The 25,000-nt window shown below is 41.7% G+C and overlaps 4 protein-coding genes across 6 annotated transcripts in view; 3 read left to right on the forward strand and 1 right to left on the reverse strand.

Annotated features, from left to right (window-relative positions):
• Positions 1-5,858, forward strand: part of capzb (capping actin protein of muscle Z-line subunit beta) — a 38,856-nt gene extending 32,998 nt beyond the window's left edge. Inside the window, exons 9-10 of one of the 2 annotated variants that reach the window (XM_079807454.1) lie at positions 4,775-4,869; positions 5,130-5,858. In XM_079807454.1, coding sequence (XP_079663580.1) covers positions 4,775-4,868 — 94 coding nt within the window. In that variant the 3' untranslated portion in view covers position 4,869; positions 5,130-5,858. The remainder of the gene's footprint in view (positions 1-4,774; positions 4,870-5,129) is intronic. The other variant, XM_079807455.1, reaches the window with a different exon arrangement.
• A 1,418-nt stretch (positions 5,859-7,276) lies between these two features.
• LOC307121010 (uncharacterized protein) lies at positions 7,277-10,713 on the forward strand. 2 transcript variants are annotated; one of them, XM_079808378.1, is made up of 7 exons: positions 7,277-7,365; positions 7,469-8,142; positions 8,258-8,303; positions 8,384-8,475; positions 8,977-9,087; positions 9,197-9,470; positions 10,390-10,713. In XM_079808378.1, exons 1-7 carry the CDS (start codon positions 7,354-7,356, stop codon positions 10,600-10,602), a joined length of 1,422 nt encoding a protein of 473 aa, XP_079664504.1. In that variant the 5' UTR covers positions 7,277-7,353; the 3' UTR covers positions 10,603-10,713. The 2 variants fall into 2 exon arrangements, with proteins under 2 accessions (XP_079664504.1, XP_079664505.1); XM_079808379.1 differs by having other exon boundaries at positions 7,302-7,365; positions 7,469-8,103.
• On the reverse strand, positions 10,672-19,693 carry LOC307121009 (uncharacterized protein). Its single transcript, XM_079808377.1, has 15 exons — positions 19,583-19,693; positions 18,598-18,692; positions 18,447-18,509; positions 18,141-18,354; positions 17,936-18,011; positions 16,980-17,317; positions 16,770-16,843; positions 16,571-16,659; positions 16,156-16,353; positions 15,969-16,055; positions 15,629-15,882; positions 14,767-14,895; positions 14,029-14,163; positions 13,578-13,698; positions 10,672-11,464 (listed from the first exon to the last, which is right to left on the reverse strand). The coding sequence occupies exons 1-15, from the start codon at positions 19,592-19,594 to the stop codon at positions 11,247-11,249; spliced, it is 2,103 nt and encodes a 700-aa protein (XP_079664503.1). The 5' UTR covers positions 19,595-19,693; the 3' UTR covers positions 10,672-11,246.
• A 1,576-nt stretch (positions 19,694-21,269) lies between these two features.
• Positions 21,270-25,000, forward strand: part of celsr2 (cadherin, EGF LAG seven-pass G-type receptor 2) — a gene marked incomplete at both ends in the record, with an annotated part of 93,147 nt that continues 89,416 nt past the window's right edge. Inside the window, one exon of the mRNA XM_079807576.1 lies at positions 21,270-24,765. Within this exon, the coding sequence (XP_079663702.1) occupies positions 21,270-24,765 (3,496 nt within the window). The remainder of the gene's footprint in view (positions 24,766-25,000) is intronic.

Consider the following 25,000-nt stretch of genomic DNA (forward strand, 5'->3'; position numbering starts at 1 on the left):
AGATGGGCAGTGTCTATTAAAAAAACCTGAAAGACAATATTTAATATTACAAAAAATAAAACTATATATATATATAATATCATAATATCATAAAAAAAGTATAAAAGTCACTCGTTTTTATAAAGTCACACTGTCCAACAGCGACACCCGCGGGTAAAGTTACAGTGGGTTGCCTGAGCCCATTGATTTGAACACACCCACGAAAGTCGCGCTATGATTGGACCCCGGACAGCGTAGCGTGGCATGGGGACGTAATGACGTACCATTAATCAAACTATGTTCTGTAACATGTAAAACGGGAACATGAACGTAATATTCTAAAAGCAACTCATGTAAACACCTTAATCAGATTATTGCCTTATTCAGAGTAAGGTCAATAATTAGATTACTGCTGTCCATGTAAACGTAGTCAATGATTCTTTGAATGAACCGACTCACTAACCTGACTCCCTGATTGAGAGTCCATCTGATGACTGAAGTTGACTGTTGTCATTCAGTCGGTCAACTCTGTAAAATACACGACTATGGGATATCGCGCTCTGCGCACCTAGCGCAATGCAGAGTAGTGGGATCGCTGGAACTCCGACTCTGGTACGCGAAAGCACACACATCGTAAACCGCCGGCGGGCTCGCAGAAGAAGGAAAGGCAGATATTTCTCTGCAGGGAAGACGGGGCCGTCGGATCTCTAGCTGGCAGACGAGGGAGGAACGTCGGTCCAGGGGCAGCCGCTTTTCTCTCTGATAAAGGAACACTGCAAGAACTTGTGTTCAGCCTAGAGACAGAGCGTATTTAGGCCACGCCCACAGCGGGGGGGAAACAGTCCAGCGCTCTCCAATGACTCTGCATTGTGTGAAGCGCCTCATTGTCATGTCGGACTTATAACAAACAACAGAACAATGTCTAAAAGCTGATATGAGACTAAGTGTTCATCAAACAAGCTAAACAACCCAGAAATCAGTTTTTATAAGCTGTGGACCCAAAAAACGAGCGTTTAAGAAGACAAAAGTGGATACAGGCAATACAAAGTGAAGCTTCAGCTGAAGAATGGAGACATTTGGGGATCCTGACACTCAGTGTGTGTGTGTGTGTGTGTGTGTGTGTGTGTGTGTGTGTGTGTGTGTGTGTGTGTGCAGTAAACATTCTGTCACTGTTGAGTCAAATCTCCAAATGTCAGTTTTATGTTATATTTCCTGTCTCTGATGACGTTCTCCTCTAGTGTGTGTAGTTCTCAGTGTAATATAACCCGTCTCAATGGCCTGAATCCACTTTTTTGTCCTTAAACGCTCGTTTTTTGTGTCGACCGCTTCTAAAAACGTCTGGGTTTTTGCTTCTGTGTGTTGTTTAGCTTGTTTGCTGTACACTGTCACATCAGCTTTTAGACATTGTTCAGTTTTTTGTTATAAGTCCGAAATGACAAGGAGGCGCTTCACACAATGCACAGTCAATGGAGAGCGTTGGACTGTTTCCCCCCGGTGGGCGTGGCCTTCAGATTATGGGGCGTGGCCTTCAGATTGTGGGACGTGGTCTTCAGATTATGGGCGTGGTCTTCAGATTATGGGCGTGGTCTTCAGATTATGGGCGTGGCCTTCAGATTATGGGCGTGGCCTTCAGATTATGGGGTGTGGCCGTGGCCTTCAGATTATGGGGCGTGGCCTTCAGATTATGGGGTGTGGTCTTCAGATTATGGGGTGTGGCCGTGGCCTTCAGATTATGGGGCGTGGTCTTCAGATTATGGGGTGTGGCCGTGGCCTTCAGATTATGGGGCGTGGTCTTCAGATTATGGGGTGTGGCCGTGGCCTTCAGATTATGGGGCGTGGCCTTCAGATTATGGGGCGTGGTCTTCAGATTATGGGGTGTGGCCGTGGCCTTCAGATTATGGGGCGTGGTCTTCAGATTATGGGGCGTGGCCTTCAGATTATGGGGTGTGGCCGTGGCCTTCAGATTATGGGGCGTGGTCTTCAGATTATGGGGCGTGGCCTTCAGATTATGGGGCGTGGTCTTTAGATTATGGGGCGTGACCTTCAGATTATGGGGCGTGGTCTTCAGATTATGGGGCGTGGTCTTCAGATTAAGGGGCGTGGTCTTCAGATTATGGGGCTTGGTCTTCAGATTATGGGGCGTGGCCTTCAGATTATGGGGCGTGGTCTTCAGATTATGGGGCGTGGTCTTCAGATTATGGGGCGTGGTCTTCAGATTAAGGGGCGTGGTCTTCATATTAGGGGGCGTGGTCTTCAGATTAAGGGGCGTGCCGCTCTGTCTCTATGCAATGCCTCATGTGTTGATTTGTCAGAACAATCAGAATGTTTCAGAAGCACTAAATTGACAGAAAGGGCCGGGGTTCCCCAGGTCATGATCCTCGCCGCCAGCCTCGAGCCGTGGGTTCTTCCTATGATTCAGTGGGGTTATCGGCTGCAGTTCATTTCGCGCCCCCCCCAGGTCCGGAGGTATAATTACGACTACAGTGTCGGAAGAGAGTTCCTCTGTGTTCAGGGAAGAGGTTCGGGTTCTCCTGGGAAAAGGGGCAATTCTGGGAGAACGGAGGAAGGGTTTTACAGCCGTTATTTCCTTCTCCCCAAGATAAGTGGCGGCTTGCGCCCAATCCTAGATCTGCGGCAATTGAACAAACACCTCAGACGTTACAAGTTCAAAATGCTGACTGTAGGTCACCTGCTATTCTCTCTGCGTCCCCGAGACTGGTTCACATCGGTGGATTTGACGGTCGTCATGCGTCATTGGCCTTTCAGGCGTGAATAAAGGAGCAGATGGCGCTAGAGCGCGATATCCCATAATCATGTGTTGTACCTCGTCTCCCTCCTTCCTGGAACAGTAGTTAAATGCAGAACTCAACGTTTCTGATTCACTTGTGTTCAACTCAAAATGAACCAACTAGGGTGATCTGAATCATGAACGTGTGATTCTTATAATGAACCGAGTGACCCGATTCATCAATGAATGAATCTTTAAATGAACCGACTCACTAACCTGACTCCCTGATTTAGAATCCATCTGATGACTCCCTGAAGTGGACACAGTTCTTAAATGACTCGTGTTCAAACTCAAAATGAACCATCATGATCGAGTGATTCTTTTAATGAACTGAGTGATCCGATTCATGAATTAATTAATCTTTTTTTAATGATCCGACTCCTAAACCAGTCTCAGATGCGCTGATTTTAGAATCCATCTGATGACTCCCTGAACTGGACACAGTTCTTGATTCGCTCATGTTCAAACACAAAATGAACCAACCAGAGTGATCTGAATTGTGTATGAATGATTCTTTTAATGAACCGACTCACTGATTTTGAATCTGACTCACTGAACTGGTACTTGATTCACTCGTGTTCATCTCAAAAATGTACCAACAGCTAGAGTGATCTGAATCCTGAATGAGTGATTCTTATAATGAACCGACTCACTAACCTGACTCCCTGATTTAGAATCCATCTGATGACTCACTGAACTGTACACAGTTGTTAAATGACTCGTGGTCAACTCAAAATGAGCCAACTAGAGTGATCCGATTAATCAGTGAGTGATTCTTTTAATGAACTGAGTGATCCGATTCATGAATTAATTAATCTTTTTTTAATGATCCGACTCCTAAACCAGTCTCAGATGCGCTGATTTTAGAATCCATCTGATGACTCCCTGAACTGGACACAGTTCTTGATTCGCTCATGTTCAAACACAAAATGAACCAACCAGAGTGATCTGAATTGTGTATGAATGATTCTTTTAATGAACCGACTCACTGATTTTGAATCTGACTCACTGAACTGGTACTTGATTCACTCGTGTTCATCTCAAAAATGTACCAACAGCTAGAGTGATCTGAATCCTGAATGAGTGATTCTTATAATGAACCGACTCACTAACCTGACTCCCTGATTAAGAATCCATCTGATGACTCACTGAACTGTACACACTTCTTAAATGACTCGTGACCAACTAGAGTGATCCGATTAATCAGTGAGTGATTCTTTTAATGAACCGACTCACTAACCTGACTCCCTGATTAAGAATCCATCTGATGACTCACTGAACTGTACACACTTCTTAAATGACTCGTGACCAACTAGAGTGATCCGATTAATCAGTGAGTGATTCTTTTAATGAACCTACTCACTAAACTTGACAGTTCTTGATTCACTCGTGTTCAAACTCAAAAATGAACCAATAACTCGTACCGTTGTGCTTGAGACTCATGAATCAGTGCAGTTAATCACTTCAGATCGGTGTTATTTTACTGTTTATTTTAGTTTCAGTAATAGCTTTTATATTTGTAGTGTTCATGTTATTTTTGGTCATTTCATGATGTGCTTTTATCATTTTATTAGGTTATTTCAATGAACAGAGCGGTTTAATAGTTCTGGGTCCAGGTAACTTGAGTGTTAGTGAGTCTTCTGGAATGAACTGATTCAGAAGAGTCATTTGGTCGTGAATCAGCCAGTCGGAACCGAACAGATTTGCGTGTTTTCCTTCTAATAATCAGGAAATCTGCAGTTTAATTTACGTTTCTCACACACTGTGCTTTTAAGAGTCGTTTACTCCATGTGTTACAAATCAAATACTCAAGTGTTTTTGTTTCACTGTTGTGGTCGCAAATGGATTCGTTCAAAAACAGATGAATTTACAGATTCATCATCTGTGGTGTTCCTGTTGAGCTTTGCTCATATTCCTCCACTGTTTCTCATTCCTCTGTCTGTCTGTCTGTCTGTCTGTCTCTTCACCCGTCTGTCTCTCTCTCTGTCATTGGCTGGGCGGCTCCAGATCTATCGAGTCTCTTCCTGATAATCAAAAGTACCGTCAGTTGCAGCGGGAGCTCTCTCAGGTTCTGACCCAGCGTCAGATCTACATTGACTAGGGTCAGCGGCGTTTGTGTGTGTGTGTGTGTGTGTGTGTGTGTGTGTGTGTGTGTGTGTGTGTGTGTGTGTGTGTGTGTGTGTTTGCCTGCGCGACTCCTTAACAAACACACTAACTGCATGCAGGTGCATTCTGGGTACAGCTCACCCATATTAATGTGTGAGACGCCTGTGCAGATTGATGAGTTGATTGGGTGTGACGTGTAAATGCCAGTGTGTTCCTCTCTCATGTGTGTGTGTGTGTGTGTGTGTGTGTGTTTCAGGAGCGTCCAGACGCTGGCGGATAAATCGAAGCAGGAGGCTCTGAAGAACGACCTGATGATAGCGCTTAGCCAACGCAAGCAGCAGAGCTAGAGACGCCACCTGCCCGTCTCTCTCTCCGTCTGTCTCTCCACCTCACATCTGTCTGTCTGTCTGTGGAAAACCAATGAAAAAGGAGAAAAGGCTTTTTGTTTTTGTATTTCAGCTGCGTTTCACTGCACCTGTCTCTCTCTCTGTCTGTCTGTCTGTCTGTAATCATGTAGTATTAAGACAGCGCTGGTTGTTTCTGTCTGATTGGTGACATCACAGTGGGGGCGGAGCTTTTCTCCCGCCATCAGAAGAACACGTTTTCTCCACCCTAGTCAGAAATAAACGCAGAGCCGCAGAGAGACGGGTTATATATAAATATATATATAAATATACATGTATTATGACCTAATATTGCTGTTAATATTAAACGTTCTGTTTACACAGATGAGCGAGCGAGTGTGTGTGTGTGTTTGCGCGAGTGTGTGTTGAATCTCTGTGTCATTAACAAAAGCAGCAAACATATTCCTCCTGTCTCTCTCTCTGTCCATCTGGGAGCGTCAGACGGTTTCGTTGTTTTCTTCGGGGTGGATTATTATTTGTCAAGTTTATTTTTTTTCTTCTTTTGGTCGTTTGTTTTTGTAAAGCTTACAGTTTATGTTGTTTTAGGGCCTCCAGCAACAATAAAAACAGGAAAAAACGAACTGTGTGTTGTGTTTGTTTAAAAGCTTTGGTGCTCATCATGTCTCTCTTTCTTTTCTCACATAATAAAGTCAATTACAGGCTAATCAATATTTCATTATTCATTTGCCCGGATAATGTCCAGTCAGTCGGTCATTAACACGGGTTATACACACATCTCTCATCTTTAATGAGTAACGGATCATATCGTGATGAATTTTATAATCACATTGTAAATCAGTGGTTGGTGAAGGGGATTTCAGACGGACAGATCTATAGTCTTAGATAAATATGAGCATAATTGACGGTTTCATGTTCAAACTGTTTGTTTTTACGCCTCTCTAGTACATATTAATTCTGTCTCGTTATTTTGATTACTTTCGATAGTTTTCTATTAATTTTTTGGACGAAATTGTCTATTTTTTATCCTGAGGGGAAAAAGCGCGCGAGTCTTTGCCGAGGCGTTGCTGGGCAGATTAGAGTATTTCATAAAATATGTGAAAACTTTAGTTCGCGATCAGCCATACATCATTTTCCAGCATAAATCATACTTTATCAGAGTTCATCAGCAATCATCTGTAAAGGTTCAGCAGGTCACGTGCTATTTTTTCTTCTCAGGCTCGTGGACTTTCTTCACATCATCCGGTAGAACGGCGCACTCTATCGGTCCAATACAAACGCAAACACAGGTCACGTGCAGCTGCTGATTTAAACGCTTCGACGTAGTATATGTTAAAATTCAACCGTATTGGTATTTAAATAATATGTAACACAGAAAACACATTATTTAAAGATAATATACGTTACCTATCTGTGAGGTAAAACTGAATAAATGCGCATGCGCTGACATGTTCGGAACAGCAGGAGGCGCCAAGATAACATAAAACATCCAGAGTTTAAAAAATAAATAAATCATAAAATATTATTTAAACAGCTTGGCTCTGATGTCACACAAAACACACGCACGCTTATGGAAGTAAAATAATGCCAAATGTTTTTGAAATAAAAAAGCCTGTTGAATTGCACTACTTGAAAAAAAATATGCATTGCATTAACCATGATTGCATTTTAATGCATTGTATTTTTAGGGCTTGCATTTATATGGGCTGAAATTCAACATGGTTGTATATTTAAGCTGTGAATATTTCAATTCAAAACATTTCAAACACATTTTCATTAATAAAAATTCAATAATCCATATTCTCCTTTCATATTTCACTTCCAAAATATTCAAACTGTTTAAAAATACAACCTATAATATTCAACAGGCAATTTTCGGTCCGTTTTATTTCGCTTTACAAATTCGCTCCACAATTCAGTGGTTCAAATTCGACGGCAAATTCGATGGCAAATTCGACATTGAATCAGGGACTGGAGGAAAAGCAATAGACTACCGATGCATTATATCTATCTGCTGTTAGTCGCCCTCACCAGTAGGTGGTGCAAGCGCAACGCGTGTTGACAACATCAAAGCAACAGACAGAGACGAGAAACTTTCATAAAACATCATTTGCTGAAATGGACCGAGCGGTGAGTTTGTTGGTTTTAATTTTACCTTTGTTCTGCTTCATTCATCTGCCCAGCAAGACTGGTTTAGCCTATTTAACATGAAATATTATATATTTCTCTTTAGCAATTGCTTTTGGATTATGTTTTGGAAAGACTCCGTTCACGCTTGGAAAATGCTGTTGGACGACTGCCCCTTGACATGGACTACCTGGAGTTTATCTGCTCGCAAGAGTTGGTCTTTTTAAGTTCTGTGTCCAATTTAGTTACCATCCCAAGTGATGTTTTCGAGGGCATCACAGAACTACTCAGACTAATTCGACTAAACTTGTCAAACGTTGAGACGCGCACTCCGACTGTTTTGCACACATCAGGATCGATGGGAAGGCCACGGCTTGTAATATCACCGGATTATATCACCAATCTCATGGACATTAACTGTTCTGTTCCAACCATTGCTCGCATGATTGGAGTTAGCACCCGCACAGTATTTAGACGAATGGCAGAATGTAACCTCTCCATTCGGGCAAGATATAGCAGTCTCACGAATGAAGAGTTAGATGAGTGTGTGACAGATATAAAGCAACACATGCCTCAGTGTGGATACAGAATGATGAGAGCAGCTTTAAAAGCGCGAGGACACCAGGTGCAGTTTGACCGGGTCAGGGCAGCAATGCACCGGGTTGATACAGTTGGAGTCATGACCCGAATGACACAAATGGGCTGCGTAGTACGAAGGACATATTCGGTCTCAGGTCCTAGGTCAATAATGCACATTGACACCAACCATAAATTGATTCGGTCAGTTTGGTTTGTTAGGCCTGTTCACGTAGTTATTGTATGTTATTGCATTTGCATTTCTTTTATGAGAGATATGTGGGCTTTTTAAATGTTTGCATGAATTGTCTTTTTTCAGCTACAACATAGTCATCTTTGGGGGTGTGGATGGCTTTTCACGCAAGGTATTGGCCACTCCTAACTACTTTTTGCCTTATCTATATTGACATATCATCATCATCTATCATTCCATTTTTTTATATAGATAATGTACCTTGGTACAGCATCTAATAACCTTGCCGCTACTACCTTGGATTTGTTTCAAGAAGCAGTGGAGACATTTGGCTTCCCTCTCAGGTAGGAAACATGTCATTAAGAATTGGATGCCAAATCTGGTCATGTTTGTTAAGTTTTATTTCTATTTTTAGTTCAGTGAATTAAATTATTTACATTGACATGAGAGAGAGACCATTTGTGAGAGCGTTTGTTTCCTTAAATTACCATGTGTCCACAAGTAAGAAGTACAGTAAATAGCTGCTGCCATACTGGTGTTGCCCTCTCTTACGTCATATCCCAGAATTCCCCCGACTTACTTAAGGCACACACTAATCAAAGGATATTATATATTAGGATAACTATAAACTGGCCTGTGGCCACACTAGCTCCCCTATTATGAATGAATGAATTTTAGTCAAGTTTACATCTGATGATTTGTGTGTGTGTGTGTGTGTGTGTGTGTGTGTGAGTGTGTGTGTCTGAAAAACTGTACATTTAACGTCTATGAATTTTACATTGAGTAATTACAATTTTTTTGAGAATTGTGTTTCAATTGCTGTGCTAAAACACTCATGTACTTAGGGTACGAGGAGATCATGGCGTTGAAAATGTGGACGTGGCTCGTCTAATGTTCACAGTTCGGGGGACAGAAAGGGGCAGCTTTATTTCAGGAAAGAGCGTGCACAATCAACGGTAAGTTGTTATTTTCAAATAATGTAATAGTAATTATTATTATTAATTATCAACTTGTGCATAATACCTGTATGAAATTCTTAGATTTAATTGATTTATTTCTTTTCAGTATAGAGAGGTTGTGGAGAGACGTCTGGACATTCGTGACAAATGTCTACTACGATGTTCTACATGCATTGGAAGAAGGTGGCCACCTTGACATTTCTGATCTTACTCATCTATTCTGTTGCCATTATGTTTTTCTTCCACGGCTTCAAGATGATCTCAACCTTTTCCGAAACACCTGGGACAATCACCCCATACGAACAGAGGGCAATTTGACTCCTAACCAGTTGTGGGTGATGGGAAGTATCCGCAATCCTGTACCTGAGCCTGACATAGAGGTATGTTTGATGTGGATATGGATTTTGACAGTAAAATAAATAAATCTCTGTTCAGGGGCCTCATTTATAAAGCTGTGCCGAGGACCTTACTAAAAGTGTATCTGCGCCCGTAAGACAGAATCTATGCAAAATTCCCTTTATAAACCCAGTCAGTGGAAGATTGTGTACATGTATATCCTCCCCGAAATAACCATATAACTTACAACGCCTTGTTTTAATTTGCATATGCATATTTATCTACGTGATCCCATGTTTAACAGTAAAGGACATTACGAAAATATGAGATATGCGTGCCTTGTTTTTGAATAAAAACATAAAAAGGTATTAAATACATTTCAGAGAGTTTTTCTCAATCTTATCCACTGGCCAAATATTTTTAATTGCTTTATATTTTAAATGGAAACAGATAAGCCTTTTTGTGCATTATTTGCACAATTTTCTCAGACCACGAGTTCTGCTATTATTGTATGCTCAACTGTAGTTAAAACATTTAAACACCGCATACCAAATGAAAGTGTTCAAAAGCATTGCATCCACTACTAAAAACTCCATTAATGGATGGTAAATTTAATAAAATGTGTAAATCAGATGTAAAGCAGTTTCATGTTGTGAACATGCACTAAATTTATGATTAGTACTCATAATGAAGATTTAAAGTATTTTTCCTTCATCAGTCCCTCAGCTCACCATTGATGTTGCCAAATGTCTCAAATGTTCTTATGCCGCAACAAAGTTTATTATAGTTGCACATTCTCTCATCAAGTTTATTTTTATAAATCACAACTTGTGCTTTGGAAGTGGCGTACAAACCGTTTCAGGGCCTGTTGTCCGTACGCAGCGGTTATAAATGAGAACCCAGGAATGTAAGTGGGATCTTACTTGTGACAGTAAATGCTCTAAATATCTTTTTTTTTTTTAGGGATTAAGCATACCGCATATAGACTGGGAGAGTAGTGGACTGAGTGTTGATACACATTCCAGCATTGTTGTTCCTCAAACCGAATGCCCCCTGACTGATGAGCAAATGGAAGCACTCAGAGAAACTGTAGACCCCAAAGGACCTTCTCAGACTTTTGGCTGGGACATCTATCTAGCTGCACTACATTTTTGCCAATCGGTTCTTATGGAATAATTGTGATATTCCATAAGAATATCATCTTATATTCTGCGGACTTCTGTCAATTATAATTTTAATCATCAATACCTGCTTTAAAATATCTGAATAAACTATAGTAATAATTGTTGTTTCTGTCTAACTTCTTCCTATGATTTGACAATTCTTTAGATAGTATAGTGATAATAACTAGTACGGTGGATTGTGAGCAAAACTTTATTCAAGTTTAACTATTCAACTATTGCTTAAATTACATTTTTCTGATCCCACTGAACATGTTCAAATATGCATTTTGCATACATTTTCAATTATAAGTACTTATAAACAAAGTACTTCACAATATTCTACAGATTCTGAAAATCTTTGGAACAATAGACATTCAACATTACTAAAACCGCTGCATGAGCCCATGCATGAAAAAATCCATTGTGGAACGGTATTAGCTTACATTGCTTGTACACTTGTTACTTACTATGTTTATAGCATAGTATCAAAACATAACAGCATGAACAACATGCGGTACATTAAAGATGTACAAAAATATAACTTTGGGGGAAAAAAAAATGGATTTTAAAGTATTGTACCCAAGTGTAATCAGCATGTAATAAAAGCCTATATCAGTGTGTAACAAATGTGACATGTACTGTAAATATGTATAAGAATTACACATGGCCAAAACCATACTTGCAGGTCTCAATGCACATCATCAAATCATTTGCGAAGGACTGAAAATCGCTGTAGTGCCCTGGGAGCCGGAGAACACAAAAGCAAGTAGAGGATTTTGGGAGATCACTTTTTACAATTTCTACAGCCATATTCCCCTCCATCTGCTCCCATCCGACCCAGAACTTCAGAAGGTTTTTTAAGTCCTTGTTGGATGCTGGAAAAAAGTATAGAAACAGTTCACCCTAAAAACAATTATCTTATTGTTTACTCTGACTTACAGAATCTCAAACTGTCGACTTCCTTTAAAGTATATTGGTGTTTAGATCAATATAATGTAATTTCAGGTGGTCCAAAGCTTTTTAAAACAGGATACAAAACATGGGGTAACACTTTTTAATAACTTTAATAAATCATTAACACACATTATAAAATGATCAGATAATTTGTTACTATACTGTATATTCACTCACATAGCTAGAAATGAGATAATGTGCTTGTTAAAGGGATAGTTCACCATAAATTAAATATGTACATCATATAAAGCGATTGTGTCTCAGAAAAATCAGACTAAACCATTATTCATTTGGATTAGTTTTGCGATCTCTTTATGACCTATTTGAAGCATAAAAAGGATTGTTGCCTATCAGTTGAGGGACAGAAATAGCTTGGGTTTCATCAAAATATCTTTTGTGTTCCAAAGATGAATGACAGTTTTACAGGTTTGGAAAGACCGGGGGGGGGGGGGGGGGGGAGTAATTATTATTTGAGTTATGAGACACAATTTTGGGGTTAACTATACCTTCAATGTAAACTAAATGTTCTGTTAATCCTTATGTAAGTTTGTTTAAGGTCTTGTTCTTTGTGATCCCATTTTTCAAACTTTAGTTAGTGTGTAATGTTGCTGTTAGAGCCTAAATGATACCTGTAAAATTATCAAATTCAATGCCAGCGAAATATTTTATTTAACAGAAGTACCCTACAGCCAATTTCCGATTAGGACTATATCCCTCTACTTCCTTCTTGAAAGGGGAAATAAGCAGTCAATCATGTTTACATGATTTACAAGATGGATTTCCACTTTAATCAACTATTATAATAAGAAACATGACTGTTAAAAGTATTGCGCCCTTATACATTAGATTACGTTATACAAAATTAGCTTTAGTTTCTATTTGGAGGTATACGGTTGTGTACGTGATGGCGTTATATCATTACGTGATGTTCTCAGCTGAAGCAAAGATGTGAACTGATGTTATGTTCAAGTGATGCTGCTAAAATAAAAAGCTGCTGAAGAAAGGATTAGCACTGAGCAACGTTTTGTTTGTTTTCCCACACGCGAGTGAAAGTGAATAGCGCACTCGGGTGCTCAACAATGACAAATGTAAACATATTAAAGAAAAAACGTTATATCTTTCACGAAATCCGCGGCCAGGACGCCGCCATTGAGCAGTATCCTAACCGGTGACGTCACTGGGTTGGTTGGCTCAAGAATATAACAACTTCTATGGTTATATGTAAACAAACTGCACATGGAAACATTGTTTGCAATGTCCGCCATCATATTCCTGTCTTTTGTCAAAACAGTGTAAGTTAGAATGTATTTGTTTTAACATAGCTGTTGTACTGCGATGCCCACCGTGTCAGAATCCATCTGCTAGTTCATGCTTACAGCTGTTACCTAATAATGACTGAACCTAACGTTAGTTGTTTGTGGTCAAAACACTGTGGAATAGACAGTTTGATGTCTCAAAAATATTATCTGTTGGGTATTTTGAGCTAAAACTTCACAAACACTCTGGGGACCTAAGAGATTTATTTTACATATTGTGAAAACGGCATAATATGGGACCTTTAATAAAACTTCAACTTAATAATAAATAAATACATTTTAACTTGTAATCATTGGAAATCATCTAAATTGCAGGACCATATGAATTGAACGTGTAATGACATTTGTAAACATTTAAATTTAAATTAAACAGTATCTTTTAATTAATATGTAATGTATAATACGTTCATTATTAAACACTAACAAGCACATTATCTCTTATTTCTAGTTATGTAAATATATATCAAAGGCATCCTATTATAATATTTATTAGTGTGTAATGTTGCTGTTTGAGAATAAAATGATCTGCAAGGTTACAAAGCTCAAAGTCAATTCTAAAGGGAGATATTTTATTTATCGAACGACTCGTTTGGAGTACATTTTATTCAGGGCTTTGTAAAGTAACAATGTTAAAAAATAATAATATTAAAAAATGATATGTATATATATACACACACACACACACACAGCTGTACTGTTCAAACTCTGAGGCACATACCTGTCTCAATGAAATGCTTTAAATACCCTGTGATCCGTTCCTTGGTATCAACAGAGTATTCGTCTTCATCTTCATCTTCATCATCAATGTCCTTACGCCATGAGATATGGGAAAGCAGTATCTAAAAAAGTAACAGAATTATATGTTTTCCAAGAAAAAAGCTATTGACATTGTTTATGGTAAATGTCCATGTGTAGTCCTCTTAAAAGGAATACTCCACTTTTTTCGGAAATAGGCTCATTTTGCAACTGCCCCAGAGTAAAACAGTTTTACCGTTTCTGAATCCATTCCGCCTATCTCCGCGTCTTTAGAAGAATGCCAGTAACCAGACAGTTTTTGGTCCCATTGACTTCCATAGTAGAAAAAAAATATACTATGAAGTCAATGAGACTAACAACTATCTGAGTTGTAAAAAAAAAAGTGGAGTATCCCTTTAATGAGGAAGCCTTACCTCAGGACTGCATGAGTCTTCTGATTCTTTGGGGAAGAATACTACATCCTTCCTCTCAGTTAGAAGAGGCCAAACAAAAGTGTCTTTCAGTCCTCGCTTGATTTGTTTGATTTGGCGTGTTCTTCTTCCAATAACCTACAAAGTACAAATAAATAGAAAAATTAATTATATCCTAATTTCAAATTATAATACCAGCATGCAGCAGACAGACCAAGTACCTAAAGGTCTTTCATAAAAAAAAAATCCACCCTAGAGCATGTTCTTGCTGTCCTGCTGTTGTTATTTTAATGAATTATTTGTATATATATATATATATATATATATATATATATATATATATATATATATATAATAATTGTACATCCTTATACAAAGAACATTAAAGAACAACTGGTGACTGAAAATTCATACAATGGAAGAAAAATCGAATAAAATCACAGAGGGGCAAAGTTATGACCTACCACCTTAAAGTAGTTTACAGTAAAATTAAACGGTTATAAATTAAAAGGAATCAGGATATCACATAACATGCGTTATATAGCTCTATCCAAAAGATCATGAATGCATTCTAAACAGTAAATGAATACAAAATTATACTTATACCTGTCTAATAATACCATTAGAATAGAACACATAATAAAAAAATAATAAATAAAATTAGTTTCAAAAAATAATTGAAATGTATAGAAATAAGGACATTTTTCATTTTCACAAACACTAACTACAAATTTGAATTACCGCATGTGACAGCAGACGTTCATAAAGCCATCTTCTATTTTCTTCTGTTGGACCAGGAAGATCCCAAGACAAACAAAGTTCCAGGACTTTAGTATGCTGTTCCTCATTCAATGGAGACTGCCCACTGAGCTAAAAAATAAATCAGATGTTATAGACCCCTTTTGCACTGACATAACAATTACGTCACAGCGGTAGCTGAAGGCAAAACATAGGGAAAACTAGAGATGGCCAATACAAAACAGCAGATTAGTCTACATAATTAGGAGCTTAAATCATTATTATTCTTGTTGGTTATTAAGTGTCATCTTGTTGTGTTGTGTGGGTGCAAGAATCAATGAAAAATGAGAATCTGGAATTATTTCTAGAAAATATTCACATCATTAAAATTGCACCGTAAATTGTTATCTTCTTGATGCTGGCTAGGCAGAACTGCAGATTGTACCTCACAAGCATTGTACATAACCATTCGGCACATAGTTATAGTATAGGCACCTAAAGATGTATATGCCCTCATTTTCTCTTTACTATACACTCGGTTTCTCAATCAGGTAAATGTAACGTTAGATGTCAGGCCACTCATCTGGAAGTAATCCTGTCAGATCGTTTAACCAAAGAGTGAGTGTGTACGGGTCGACCAATCTGCTTCCGTCCATTAAAGTTAACTTTTTGAAATAACTATCGCGGTCCCAGACAGTGAGTGACCTTACATATTCAGAAAAAACATATATTCTCCAGGCATTGTTAAAAAAGAAAACAAGCTAACAAAACTTGCTAGCTACAGTTTGTTGAAGTGTTCAGGGGAATCTTTCTGCCTCCAGCTAAGCTCCGCCCACACAAATACGTCACAATATAACACACTTACCAAGTTGATGGTTTCTCGAATGTCGACATCTGGACAGTCCTCCAAATGCAAAGTGGTTGTGTCTTTAGAGCCTTGTAGCAGAACATGTACAAAAGCTCTGCTGAGCCCTGCAAGACACGGGCCACCATGCAGAAACGAATGGCCTAGCATTCTCCCTGCTACCAGAAAGAGATCACTTTCGATCAGAAATTGGGAGGATGAGGGAACCAAGTGGTCTGGCTCTCCCTCAAACAGGCAAGTAACTCCGGTGTTTCCTGTTGATTTAATTAGGTAAATACCATCAAAACAAATTTGAAAAATTTACACTTAGCAGTGCAACTGCAACTAATAAACTGCATACCCAAGTTCAAACTGAAACCATGCTTCAATTTTTCAAGTATTGTTGAGAAAAAGTGCCTGGTAACTCCATCACCAATTGCAGCATCTCCTAAAAAAAATTTACATAAGGTAATTAAACTGACAATATGAATACACTATATGACCTGCATAATTTATTGAATAAATGGTTTAATCTTCTACAGATGTACCTTGAAGTTGACATTTTATAGGACATGCCCACTCTACATTTCTTTGCTTGTAGAAGTTTATTAGCTGCCTCTCCTGTTCTTCAGTGCATGATCTTAAGTCAATACACATAAGAAGAGGTTTCCCAGTCTCGTGCAGTTGGAGAATTTCCTTTCTGTACATGGTTGCAGCCATTTGTGCATCCGGATGGGTCTTCCAATCTGGTAAAAAAAAAAAAAAAAAAATTTTTTTTTTTATATATTCCTAAAATCATGACAGATCAACAGAAGTGTAATATTTTTTACAATCTTTACTTGTTTGCCACAAATTTAAAATGGACTACAAAATAAAGACGTCAGCAATATAATGATTTTAACAAACATTCATGTTATCCTCTTTTGCACTGCAAAAAAGCCAAAAAAGAATCAATTTAATTACCATTGTTCATGTATGAAATCTCAGCAGTGTTATTCACTTCGTTGTCCATAGATGTCAACTCCGCTGTATTTATGTCATCATCCATTGGTCTACAATTTGGGAAAGGGGAAAAATCAATTAAAATCCTTTGTCTAGCGTGAGGTAAATAGTACTTTTATAATCGTATTATCACAAAACTAAAATTTTCCAGCTTGCACACCTTTCGCCACATTCACTGGCATGAAATTCCAAGATGCCAAGAGGCATTTCCTCTTGACAAATAGGACAGCAACCCTACAATATAGATGATCAACCATATAAAAAAACATTAAAAATTGACTTTTTTCCCCTTCAGTTTGAAATTGACCTTTTTGATAGCTTTGGGTTGAAATATATTAAGCAAGATATGCACTGTACAGAGAGCAATTACCCGTTCATTATTCTTTTTCACACTTTCCACATCCTGCACACATCCAGCCTCATCCTGTCTTTCGTTTTCATCTTCGATCAAAACAACATCAGAACAAGTCTTGATGTGATTTGCAAGGACCTGGAGGGGGAACGATATGTTGCACTTTTTGCATAATGCCTTAGGCATATTGCGAAATGCATCAGATGAGGGTGGCAAGGGAGCTGTGTCCAGTTCATCTTGAAGTGGAGCAATGTACATAACAGAATTCTCCCCAATTTTTGTCGCTTTTATAAGTCTGCCTGTGTACCCACAGTCTGCAGGTGCCACTAGGCTGAGCTTCCGACTTCCCCAACCCCCTGAAAGTATGAACAAGAAAAATGATTATGTATTGTGTTCATTTAATGTACTGTAAACAATAAGATGTAAATTTGAGTTGGGAACAACCTAAAAGTATTTGGAAGTCAATAATAATAGAGACGGTGGATGTATGGTACATAATTGTTTTTATTTTTCTTATGCGTGTGAATAAAGACTATTTACTTGGTTTAGTTTGTTACGTATTATTCTAATCAGTGTTTTAAATACAAAAGGTAGTTGCAGCTACAATGTTCTTCTGCAAGAGACATGTAGTTTTGTTTTTTAACTGCTAGAGCACCAAAAGTTAAAGAATGCAGCTTTAAAACGTTTAATTTATTTACTGATAAAGAGATGCAATTTGTTCATAAAAAAAACATTGTTTTAGAAAAAAATAAGAATTGTGTTTTACCCCTGCTGAACCACACTCATAGCAAACTGACTACAATACCGAGGTTTAAACCAGCACATGTATGTTTTATTAGATGACTTATTTATACGTAAATTTTTGGTTCCTATTAGCGTTGCTAAGAAAAACTAAAGCAAAAAAAACTAAAGCAGATTTATTAGTGTCATTAATAAAAATATATTTAATATTTACACAAGGCAGTAAACAATACCTGATGCTTTATACAAGAGCCAACCACCAGCTACCCCACCAAGTTTGGGATATAATTCGATGAGTTTATCACATAACTGTTAAAGAAAACAGGATTAGTCAATCTAGCTGCAATCGCTACTATTTATGACCAATCACAAAGATAATTATCTGAACAGGTTATTTTTTACATTAAGTGTATTTGCACATCACGTCATGTACTGTACCTCCTGATGAGTCATATTTTCATCAAGAATGGCAGTTCTGCGTCCTAGTCCTGCCTGTGTGTGGAGCAGTTGATCCGGACCACTAGGGGACCGCTCACATTGGGCCGGCAGCAGGTGGAACATGATCTGAAATGGTTTTGGTTTAATGGGCACAGGAATTGTTCCAGTAAAGCGTCGTTTTCCTCTGCGATTTGAAAATAATCCAGGAAAGGACCTGTTGGAAACATTGTAAAATATTGGTCAGAACCTTGTAGATGAACAGACCTACATTTCATAACCAAGAATACAATGCATGTTTATACTGGCCTGGTCATTTCTGTTTGAACAGAGGATGATGGCTCCTGAGGTTGGACTCTAACATGAGTTGATCTGACAAACAAAAAAAATACAGTTTCATAATGTACGTGTTAACAGCAACATTCAGTTGAAATTCTTGAAAAAAAAAATATTGCTATACCTATTTATACCCTGACTCGTAGAAGGTCCATCAGCTCTTTCTTGTGTCAAAAGTGATAAAAGGTGCCTTGCTGATCTCAGCACTTCATTGTCTCCCTTGTATAACAAAGTTAACATGAATTAAAGATAGAGAGTAGCTTTAAATATATCACTTCATCACAGATGTCAAAATATTAATGCAGATACAGAGCTGCGTATCTCAAAAGCATTGGAGCTATGTTGATTGTTTAAGACTAACGTTATTGGTGCTTGTTTTTCTACGATGCTTTTGAGATAACGTAATCATATACCGTAACATGAAGATGAACTGATATTGTGGTAGAAATGTACCATTTTAATATATAATTGCGGAATTTAATTTATAAGTAGGTTGTATTTAATCATGCTATATCTAAATAAAATTAACTTTGCCATCATTTAAACCCATCCATCGAATTAGTATTCTGTCATTAGTGACTAAACCAAACAATACACATGTCTAAGCGTATAACAGTTGTTTTACTAAAATTGTATCCACTTTGCCGTCACTACCATGGATACCTGGCGGGCAAAGGGCAAACACTGAGAGAATGAAGTACTTGCCAGCCAGTACTAGTGACATCACGTGCAAAGTATGAATTAATAGGATCTTGCCAGGACGTCACCAGTATTAATATACAAAAGTTGGTGTTTTGAGGTGTAAACGATCGTCGCCTGCATGCCAGATAGTTGTGCGATTGGATGCACAATAACCACATTTTGTCAGCGTTTGTTGCCGCGCCAGGTATCCATGTTAGTGACGTGACTGCAAAGTATTTAGGCCTATATCAATGCTAAAAGCGAGGGAATTCTGGATTAATCAGAAAAATCACCTTCCTTTTGAACGCTGTAAAAAGTTGTATCATAAGACACTTGAGTAAACGCTCGTGTGATGATTTGTGTCTTAATCAGCCTTTTCAACATGTAAGTTATATACTATATATACACTCATAATAACTCGTACTCACCGCTCGGTCCATTTCAGCAAATGATGTTTTATGAAAGTTTCTCGTCTCTGTCTGTTGCTTTGATGTTGTCAACACGCGTTGCGCTTGCACCACCTACTGGTGAGGGCGACTAACAGCAGATAGATATAATGCATCGGTAGTCTATTGCTTTTCCTCCAGTCCCTGATTCAATGTCGAATTTGCCATCGAATTTGCCGTCGAATTTGAACCACTGAATTGTGGAGCGAATTTGTAAAGCGAAATAAAACGGACCGAAAATTGCCTGTTGAATATTATAGGTTGTATTTTTAAACAGTTTGAATATTTTGGAAGTGAAATATGAAAGGAGAATATGGATTATTGAATTTTTATTAATGAAAATGTGTTTGAAATGTTTTGAATTGAAATATTCACAGCTTAAATATACAACCATGTTGAATTTCAGCCCATATAAATGCAAGCCCTAAAAATACAATGCATTAAAATGCAATCATGGTTAATGCAATGCATATTTTTTTTCAAGTAGTGCAATTCAACAGGCTTTTTTATTTCAAAAACATTTGGCATTATTTTACTTCCATACACGCTCACGCGCGGGAGAACGTCATCCGAAAACAAAACTCCCTTTACTGATATTTTAAATGTTTTGTTTGTTTTGCTGTAGGTTGCGTTTCTGATTAATTTTACACTTATTTCACTCAATAAAAGAAAAGAAAAAGAAAGCTGGGTTGTTTAAACCCATGTTTGGGTCAAACCCAACCGTTGGTTTACATTTCTTAATTATTTTTTAAAAACCCAACGGTTGTTTTTGTCCATAGTTGACCCAAACATTAGTTTGAAACAACCCAGCGAGTGCTATGTTTATAGTTTGTGCCGTTATATGCATATAATAAACAAATAACCAACCAAACCATCAGGGTTTTTTTGTATTGTTTGGCGGTTTAGTGGATTTTGAACATAACGGTCTTTTTTTTAAAAAACGTCTAAAATTGTCATTGTTTGTACGAACGTTAGCATTTCATATGATCCGTTTGCAGTCATTATAAGAAATGTTACTTTTGATGAACGTTCTGAAACTAACGTTTGACGTTCCATGAATAATGGTTTTGCGAAAGACCAGATAACTTTGAACGTACGTTAGTAACGTTACTGGAAGAACGTGAGGATTTAAGAGATCCCTGTTATCTATTATTTACATCTTTATAGCTTTTCTGGAACTTGCCAGCTCTGTCTATTTGTAAGTGCACTTTTATTACATAATAATAATAATACAACAACTTCAACGCTCTGTCGACGACAAGTGTCTAATGCGATATTTGATGGCGTTCTTTCTTCAGTAAAATGGCTGTTGTTCCTCTCCAGAGCAGATCTTTTCTGAATAGCATCGGCGGGGTGTCGTGGGGCAGTTGCCCTTTTAAGATCTGCCCCCACTGCATCCACAGCCACCGACCCCCCCCCCCCCCCCCCACACACACCCCCCCACCCCCCTCTCCTCTCCTCTCTCTCCCTCTCTCTCTCTCTCTCTCCCCCTCTCCCTCTCTCTCTCTCTCTGAATCAGGTTTATGTTAATGATCCCCCTCCCCGGATTCACCGTCTCCACCGGAGGTGTGTGCGCGACCGCAGTGCGTGGAGCGGCATGGAGACTCCACACGACAACTTTGAGGGAGAAAACTGGATTTAATTCATTCGCCGTGGAAGAGGAGCAGCGATGAAGTGGGATTTGTTGCTCTTCGTTCTCGGGTGCTGTAAACTCCCGTGGCCCGTGGATTGTTTCGTTGTTCATGTGAGTGAGGATGCGGGAGCGGGCACCGCGATCGCCGATGTGGAGAGCAGAAGCGCCTCTTGCGCGCTGGACCAGCTCCTCCTGCCCCGGTTCGCGGAGACTTTCCTGCGCGCGGATGCGGGAGTGCTCACTTTCTCTGGCGCTTTGAACTGCGACTCGGTTCTTTCGAACCCGTTCACTGTGTACGCGGTCGTGGACTGTGCGGACAACGCGTCCGGGTTTAGACACCTTCTAACCGGCCAGTATAACGTGCACGTTCACGGAAAGAACTGCGCGAACAAACGCCAACGGGAAGAAAAACTGGACGTGGAGATTATAAGTTTAATAGATGCTTCAGAGTGCCGCGAGGCGGGCACCGCTGTGTTCCGTGTGCTTGATGTGTTACCGGGCAACCCCACGCACTGTAACGTAACCGGGACTTCAGAGCTTTACGTCTCCGACGGGCGGCTGTTTACTTCCGCTCCGCTGTGTTTCACTCGCGACTCCCTGCTGGAGTTCCAACTGCGCTGCGTGGGACGCGCGGGTGTCGCGCATGCGCACTGGCGCGTGGGTCGCGGCCCCTTCACACAAACGCACCTGAGGACGCTACTTCAACGGGCCGCGCGCTCAAACTCGGGGCTGCTGAGCCGGAGCAGGAGGACCGTCAACAATAACCCTCAGTTTCAGCCTCCCATGTATCAGGTGTCCGTTCCAGAGAATCAACCATCCGGGACTTTTGTGGTCGTTTTAAAAGCAGTTGACCCGGACGAGGGTGACGCCGGCCGGCTGGACTACGCCTTAGAGGCGCTGTTTGATAGTCGGTCCAACAATCTTTTCAGCGTTGACTCAGCGAGCGGCGTCGTTTCCACCGTGGAGATTCTGGACAGAGAAACGAAGGACACGCATGTGTTCAGAGTCACAGCTGTGGATCACGGAACGCCGCGGCGTACGGCCATGGCCACTCTCACCGTAACGGTGAGCGACACGAACGATCACGACCCGGTCTTCGAGCAGCAGGACTATAAGGAGAGCGTGCGGGAGAATCTGGAGATCGGCTACGAGGTCCTGACGGTGCGCGCCACGGACGGCGACGCTCCCGCCAACGGGAACATCCTGTATCACCTGCACAACAACGGGACCAGCGATGTTTTCGAGATCGATTCCCGCTCGGGCGTCATTCGCACACGGGGTCTGGTCGACCGCGAAATCGTAGAATCCTACGTGCTGCTAGTGGAAGCGAACGATCAAGGGCGCGACCCTGGCCCGCGCAGCGCGACCGCAACCGTCCACATCATCGTGGAGGACGATAACGACAACGCGCCGCAGTTCAGCGAGAAACGCTACGTCGTCCAAGTTCCCGAAGACCTGACGCCCAACACGGAAATCCTGCAGGTGACGGCGACAGACCAGGACCGCGGGAACAACGCCCTGGTCCATTTCAGCATCATGAGCGGGAACACCAGAGGCCAGTTCTACATCGACGCTCAGACCGGGAAACTGGACCTGGTGAGCCAGCTGGACTACGAGATGAGCAAGGAGTACACGCTTCGCATCCGCGCGCAAGATGGCGGACGCCCGCCGCTCTCCAACATCAGCGGCCTCGTCACGGTGCAAGTGCTGGACATCAACGACAACGCCCCCATATTCGTCAGCACCCCGTTCCAGGCTACCGTCCTGGAGAACGTTCCGGTGGGATATTCCGTCATTCACATTCAAGCCGTAGACGCTGACGCGGGAGATAATTCCCGCTTGGAATACCGACTCACAGAGACCACGCCCGACTTCCCCTTCGCCATCAACAACAGCACAGGCTGGATAGTCGTAGCCTCAGAGCTGGATAGAGAAAGCCTAGACTTTTATAACTTCGGAGTGGAGGCGCGAGACCACGGAACGCCGGCCATGTCCTCGTCCGCTAGCATTAGCATGACCATTCTGGACGTCAACGACAACAACCCCGAGTTCACGCAGAAGGCGTACTACATGCGCCTGAACGAGGACGCGGCCGTGGGGACGAGTGTGGTCACCGTGTCCGCCGTCGATCAGGACATCAACAGCGTGGTGACTTACCAGATCTCCAGCGGGAACACGCGGAACCGCTTCTCCATCACCAGCCAGAGCGGCGGAGGCCTGATCACGCTCGCGCTCCCGCTGGACTACAAGCTGGAGCGGCAGTACGCGCTCACGGTCACGGCGTCGGACGGCATGCGCGTCGACACGGCCAAAGTCCACGTCAACGTCACGGACGCCAACACGCACCGGCCCGTGTTCCAGAGCTCCCACTACACCGTGAACATCAACGAGGACCGGCCGGTCGGCACCACCGCCGTCATGATCAGCGCCACGGACGAGGACACGGGCGAGAACGCTCGGATTAGCTACTTCCTGGACGATAGCATCCCTCAGTTCCGCATCGACGCGGACTCCGGCGCCGTGACCACACAGATGGAGCTGGACTACGAGGACCAGGTCTCCTACACCCTCGCCATCACGGCTCGGGACAACGGCATCCCGCAGAAATCCGACACCACCTACCTGGAGATCCTGGTGAACGACGTGAACGATAACTCGCCCGTGTTCTTGCGCGACCGCTACATGGGGTCAGTGATGGAGGACATCCCTGTGTTCTCCAGCGTTCTGCAAGTGTCCGCCACCGACCGCGACTCCGGGCTCAATGGGCGCGTCTTCTACACCTTCCAGGGCGGAGAGGATGGAGACGGCGACTTCATCATCGAGTCGACCTCGGGGATCGTCCGCACGCTGAGGCGCCTCGACCGGGAGAACTCGCCGCTCTACAGCCTCCAGGCGTTCGCCGTGGACAAAGGGCTTCCCGCGCTCAAGACGCCGGTCGACATCCAAGTGACCGTCCTGGATGTGAACGACAACCCGCCGGTGTTCGAGAAGGACGAGTTCGACATCTGGGTGGAGGAGAACAGTCCGATCGGGCTGGTGGTGGCGCACATCTCCGCCTCAGACCCGGACGAAGGCACCAACGCCCAGATCATGTACCAGATCGTGGAAGGCAACGTCCCCGAGGTCTTCCAGCTGGACATCTTCTCCGGGGAGCTGACCGCTCTGACCGACCTGGACTACGAGACCCGGTCCGAGTTCGTGATCGTGGTCCAGGCCACGTCCGCCCCGCTGGTCAGCAGAGCCACGGTCCACATCAAACTCCTGGACAAGAACGACAACGTCCCCGTCCTCCAGAACTTCCAGATCCTCTTCAACAACTACGTGACGGACCGGACGAGCAGCTTCCCCTCGGGAGTGATCGGGCGGATCCCGGCCCACGACCCGGACGTCTCGGATCAGCTCCACTACAGCTTCGAGGCGGGAAACGAGCTGGATCTGGTGATTCTGAACCGGAGCACTGGAGAGATCCGGCTCAGCCGAGCCCTGGACAACAACCGACCGCTGGAGGCGTCCATGAGGATCAGCGTCTCAGGTACGTCTCTCAGGGCTGGCCTGACCTCTGTGATGTGTAATGCATGACCTCTGGCTCCGTGTGAATAAGTGAGTCGTCTCAGAGGCTGGCGTGTGCGTGTGTGTTAGCCGTGTGTGTTAGCCGTGTGTGTTAGCCGTGTGTGGCGGTCAGTCTTCATGTGATTGCGTGACTGTGGCCTCCGGGGAAACACGCTTGGCTGGCTGATGTGATTCTGCTCGTTCTGGCATCGCAGGCC

The sequence above is a fragment of the Gobio gobio genome, assembly GCF_949357685.1.
Source record: "Gobio gobio genome assembly, chromosome: 24".
Lineage (NCBI taxonomy): Eukaryota > Metazoa > Chordata > Actinopteri > Cypriniformes > Gobionidae > Gobio > Gobio gobio.

What these genes read in the sequence shown, in the direction of transcription:
- LOC307121010 (XM_079808378.1), top strand. An exon ending in ACCAACCATAAATTGATTCG is followed by an intron (nt 8,143 to 8,257) that starts GTCAGTTTGGTT and finishes GTCTTTTTTCAG; the next exon opens with CTACAACATAGTCATCTTTG. An exon ending in AAGAGCGTGCACAATCAACG is followed by an intron (nt 9,088 to 9,196) that starts GTAAGTTGTTAT and finishes ATTTCTTTTCAG; the next exon opens with TATAGAGAGGTTGTGGAGAG.
- LOC307121009 (XM_079808377.1), bottom strand. An exon ending in GTTCAAACAGAAATGACCAG is followed by an intron (nt 18,355 to 18,446) that starts GCCAGTATAAAC and finishes TGTTTCCAACAG; the next exon opens with GTCCTTTCCTGGATTATTTT. An exon ending in AAAATATGACTCATCAGGAG is followed by an intron (nt 18,012 to 18,140) that starts GTACAGTACATG and finishes TTTCTTTAACAG; the next exon opens with TTATGTGATAAACTCATCGA.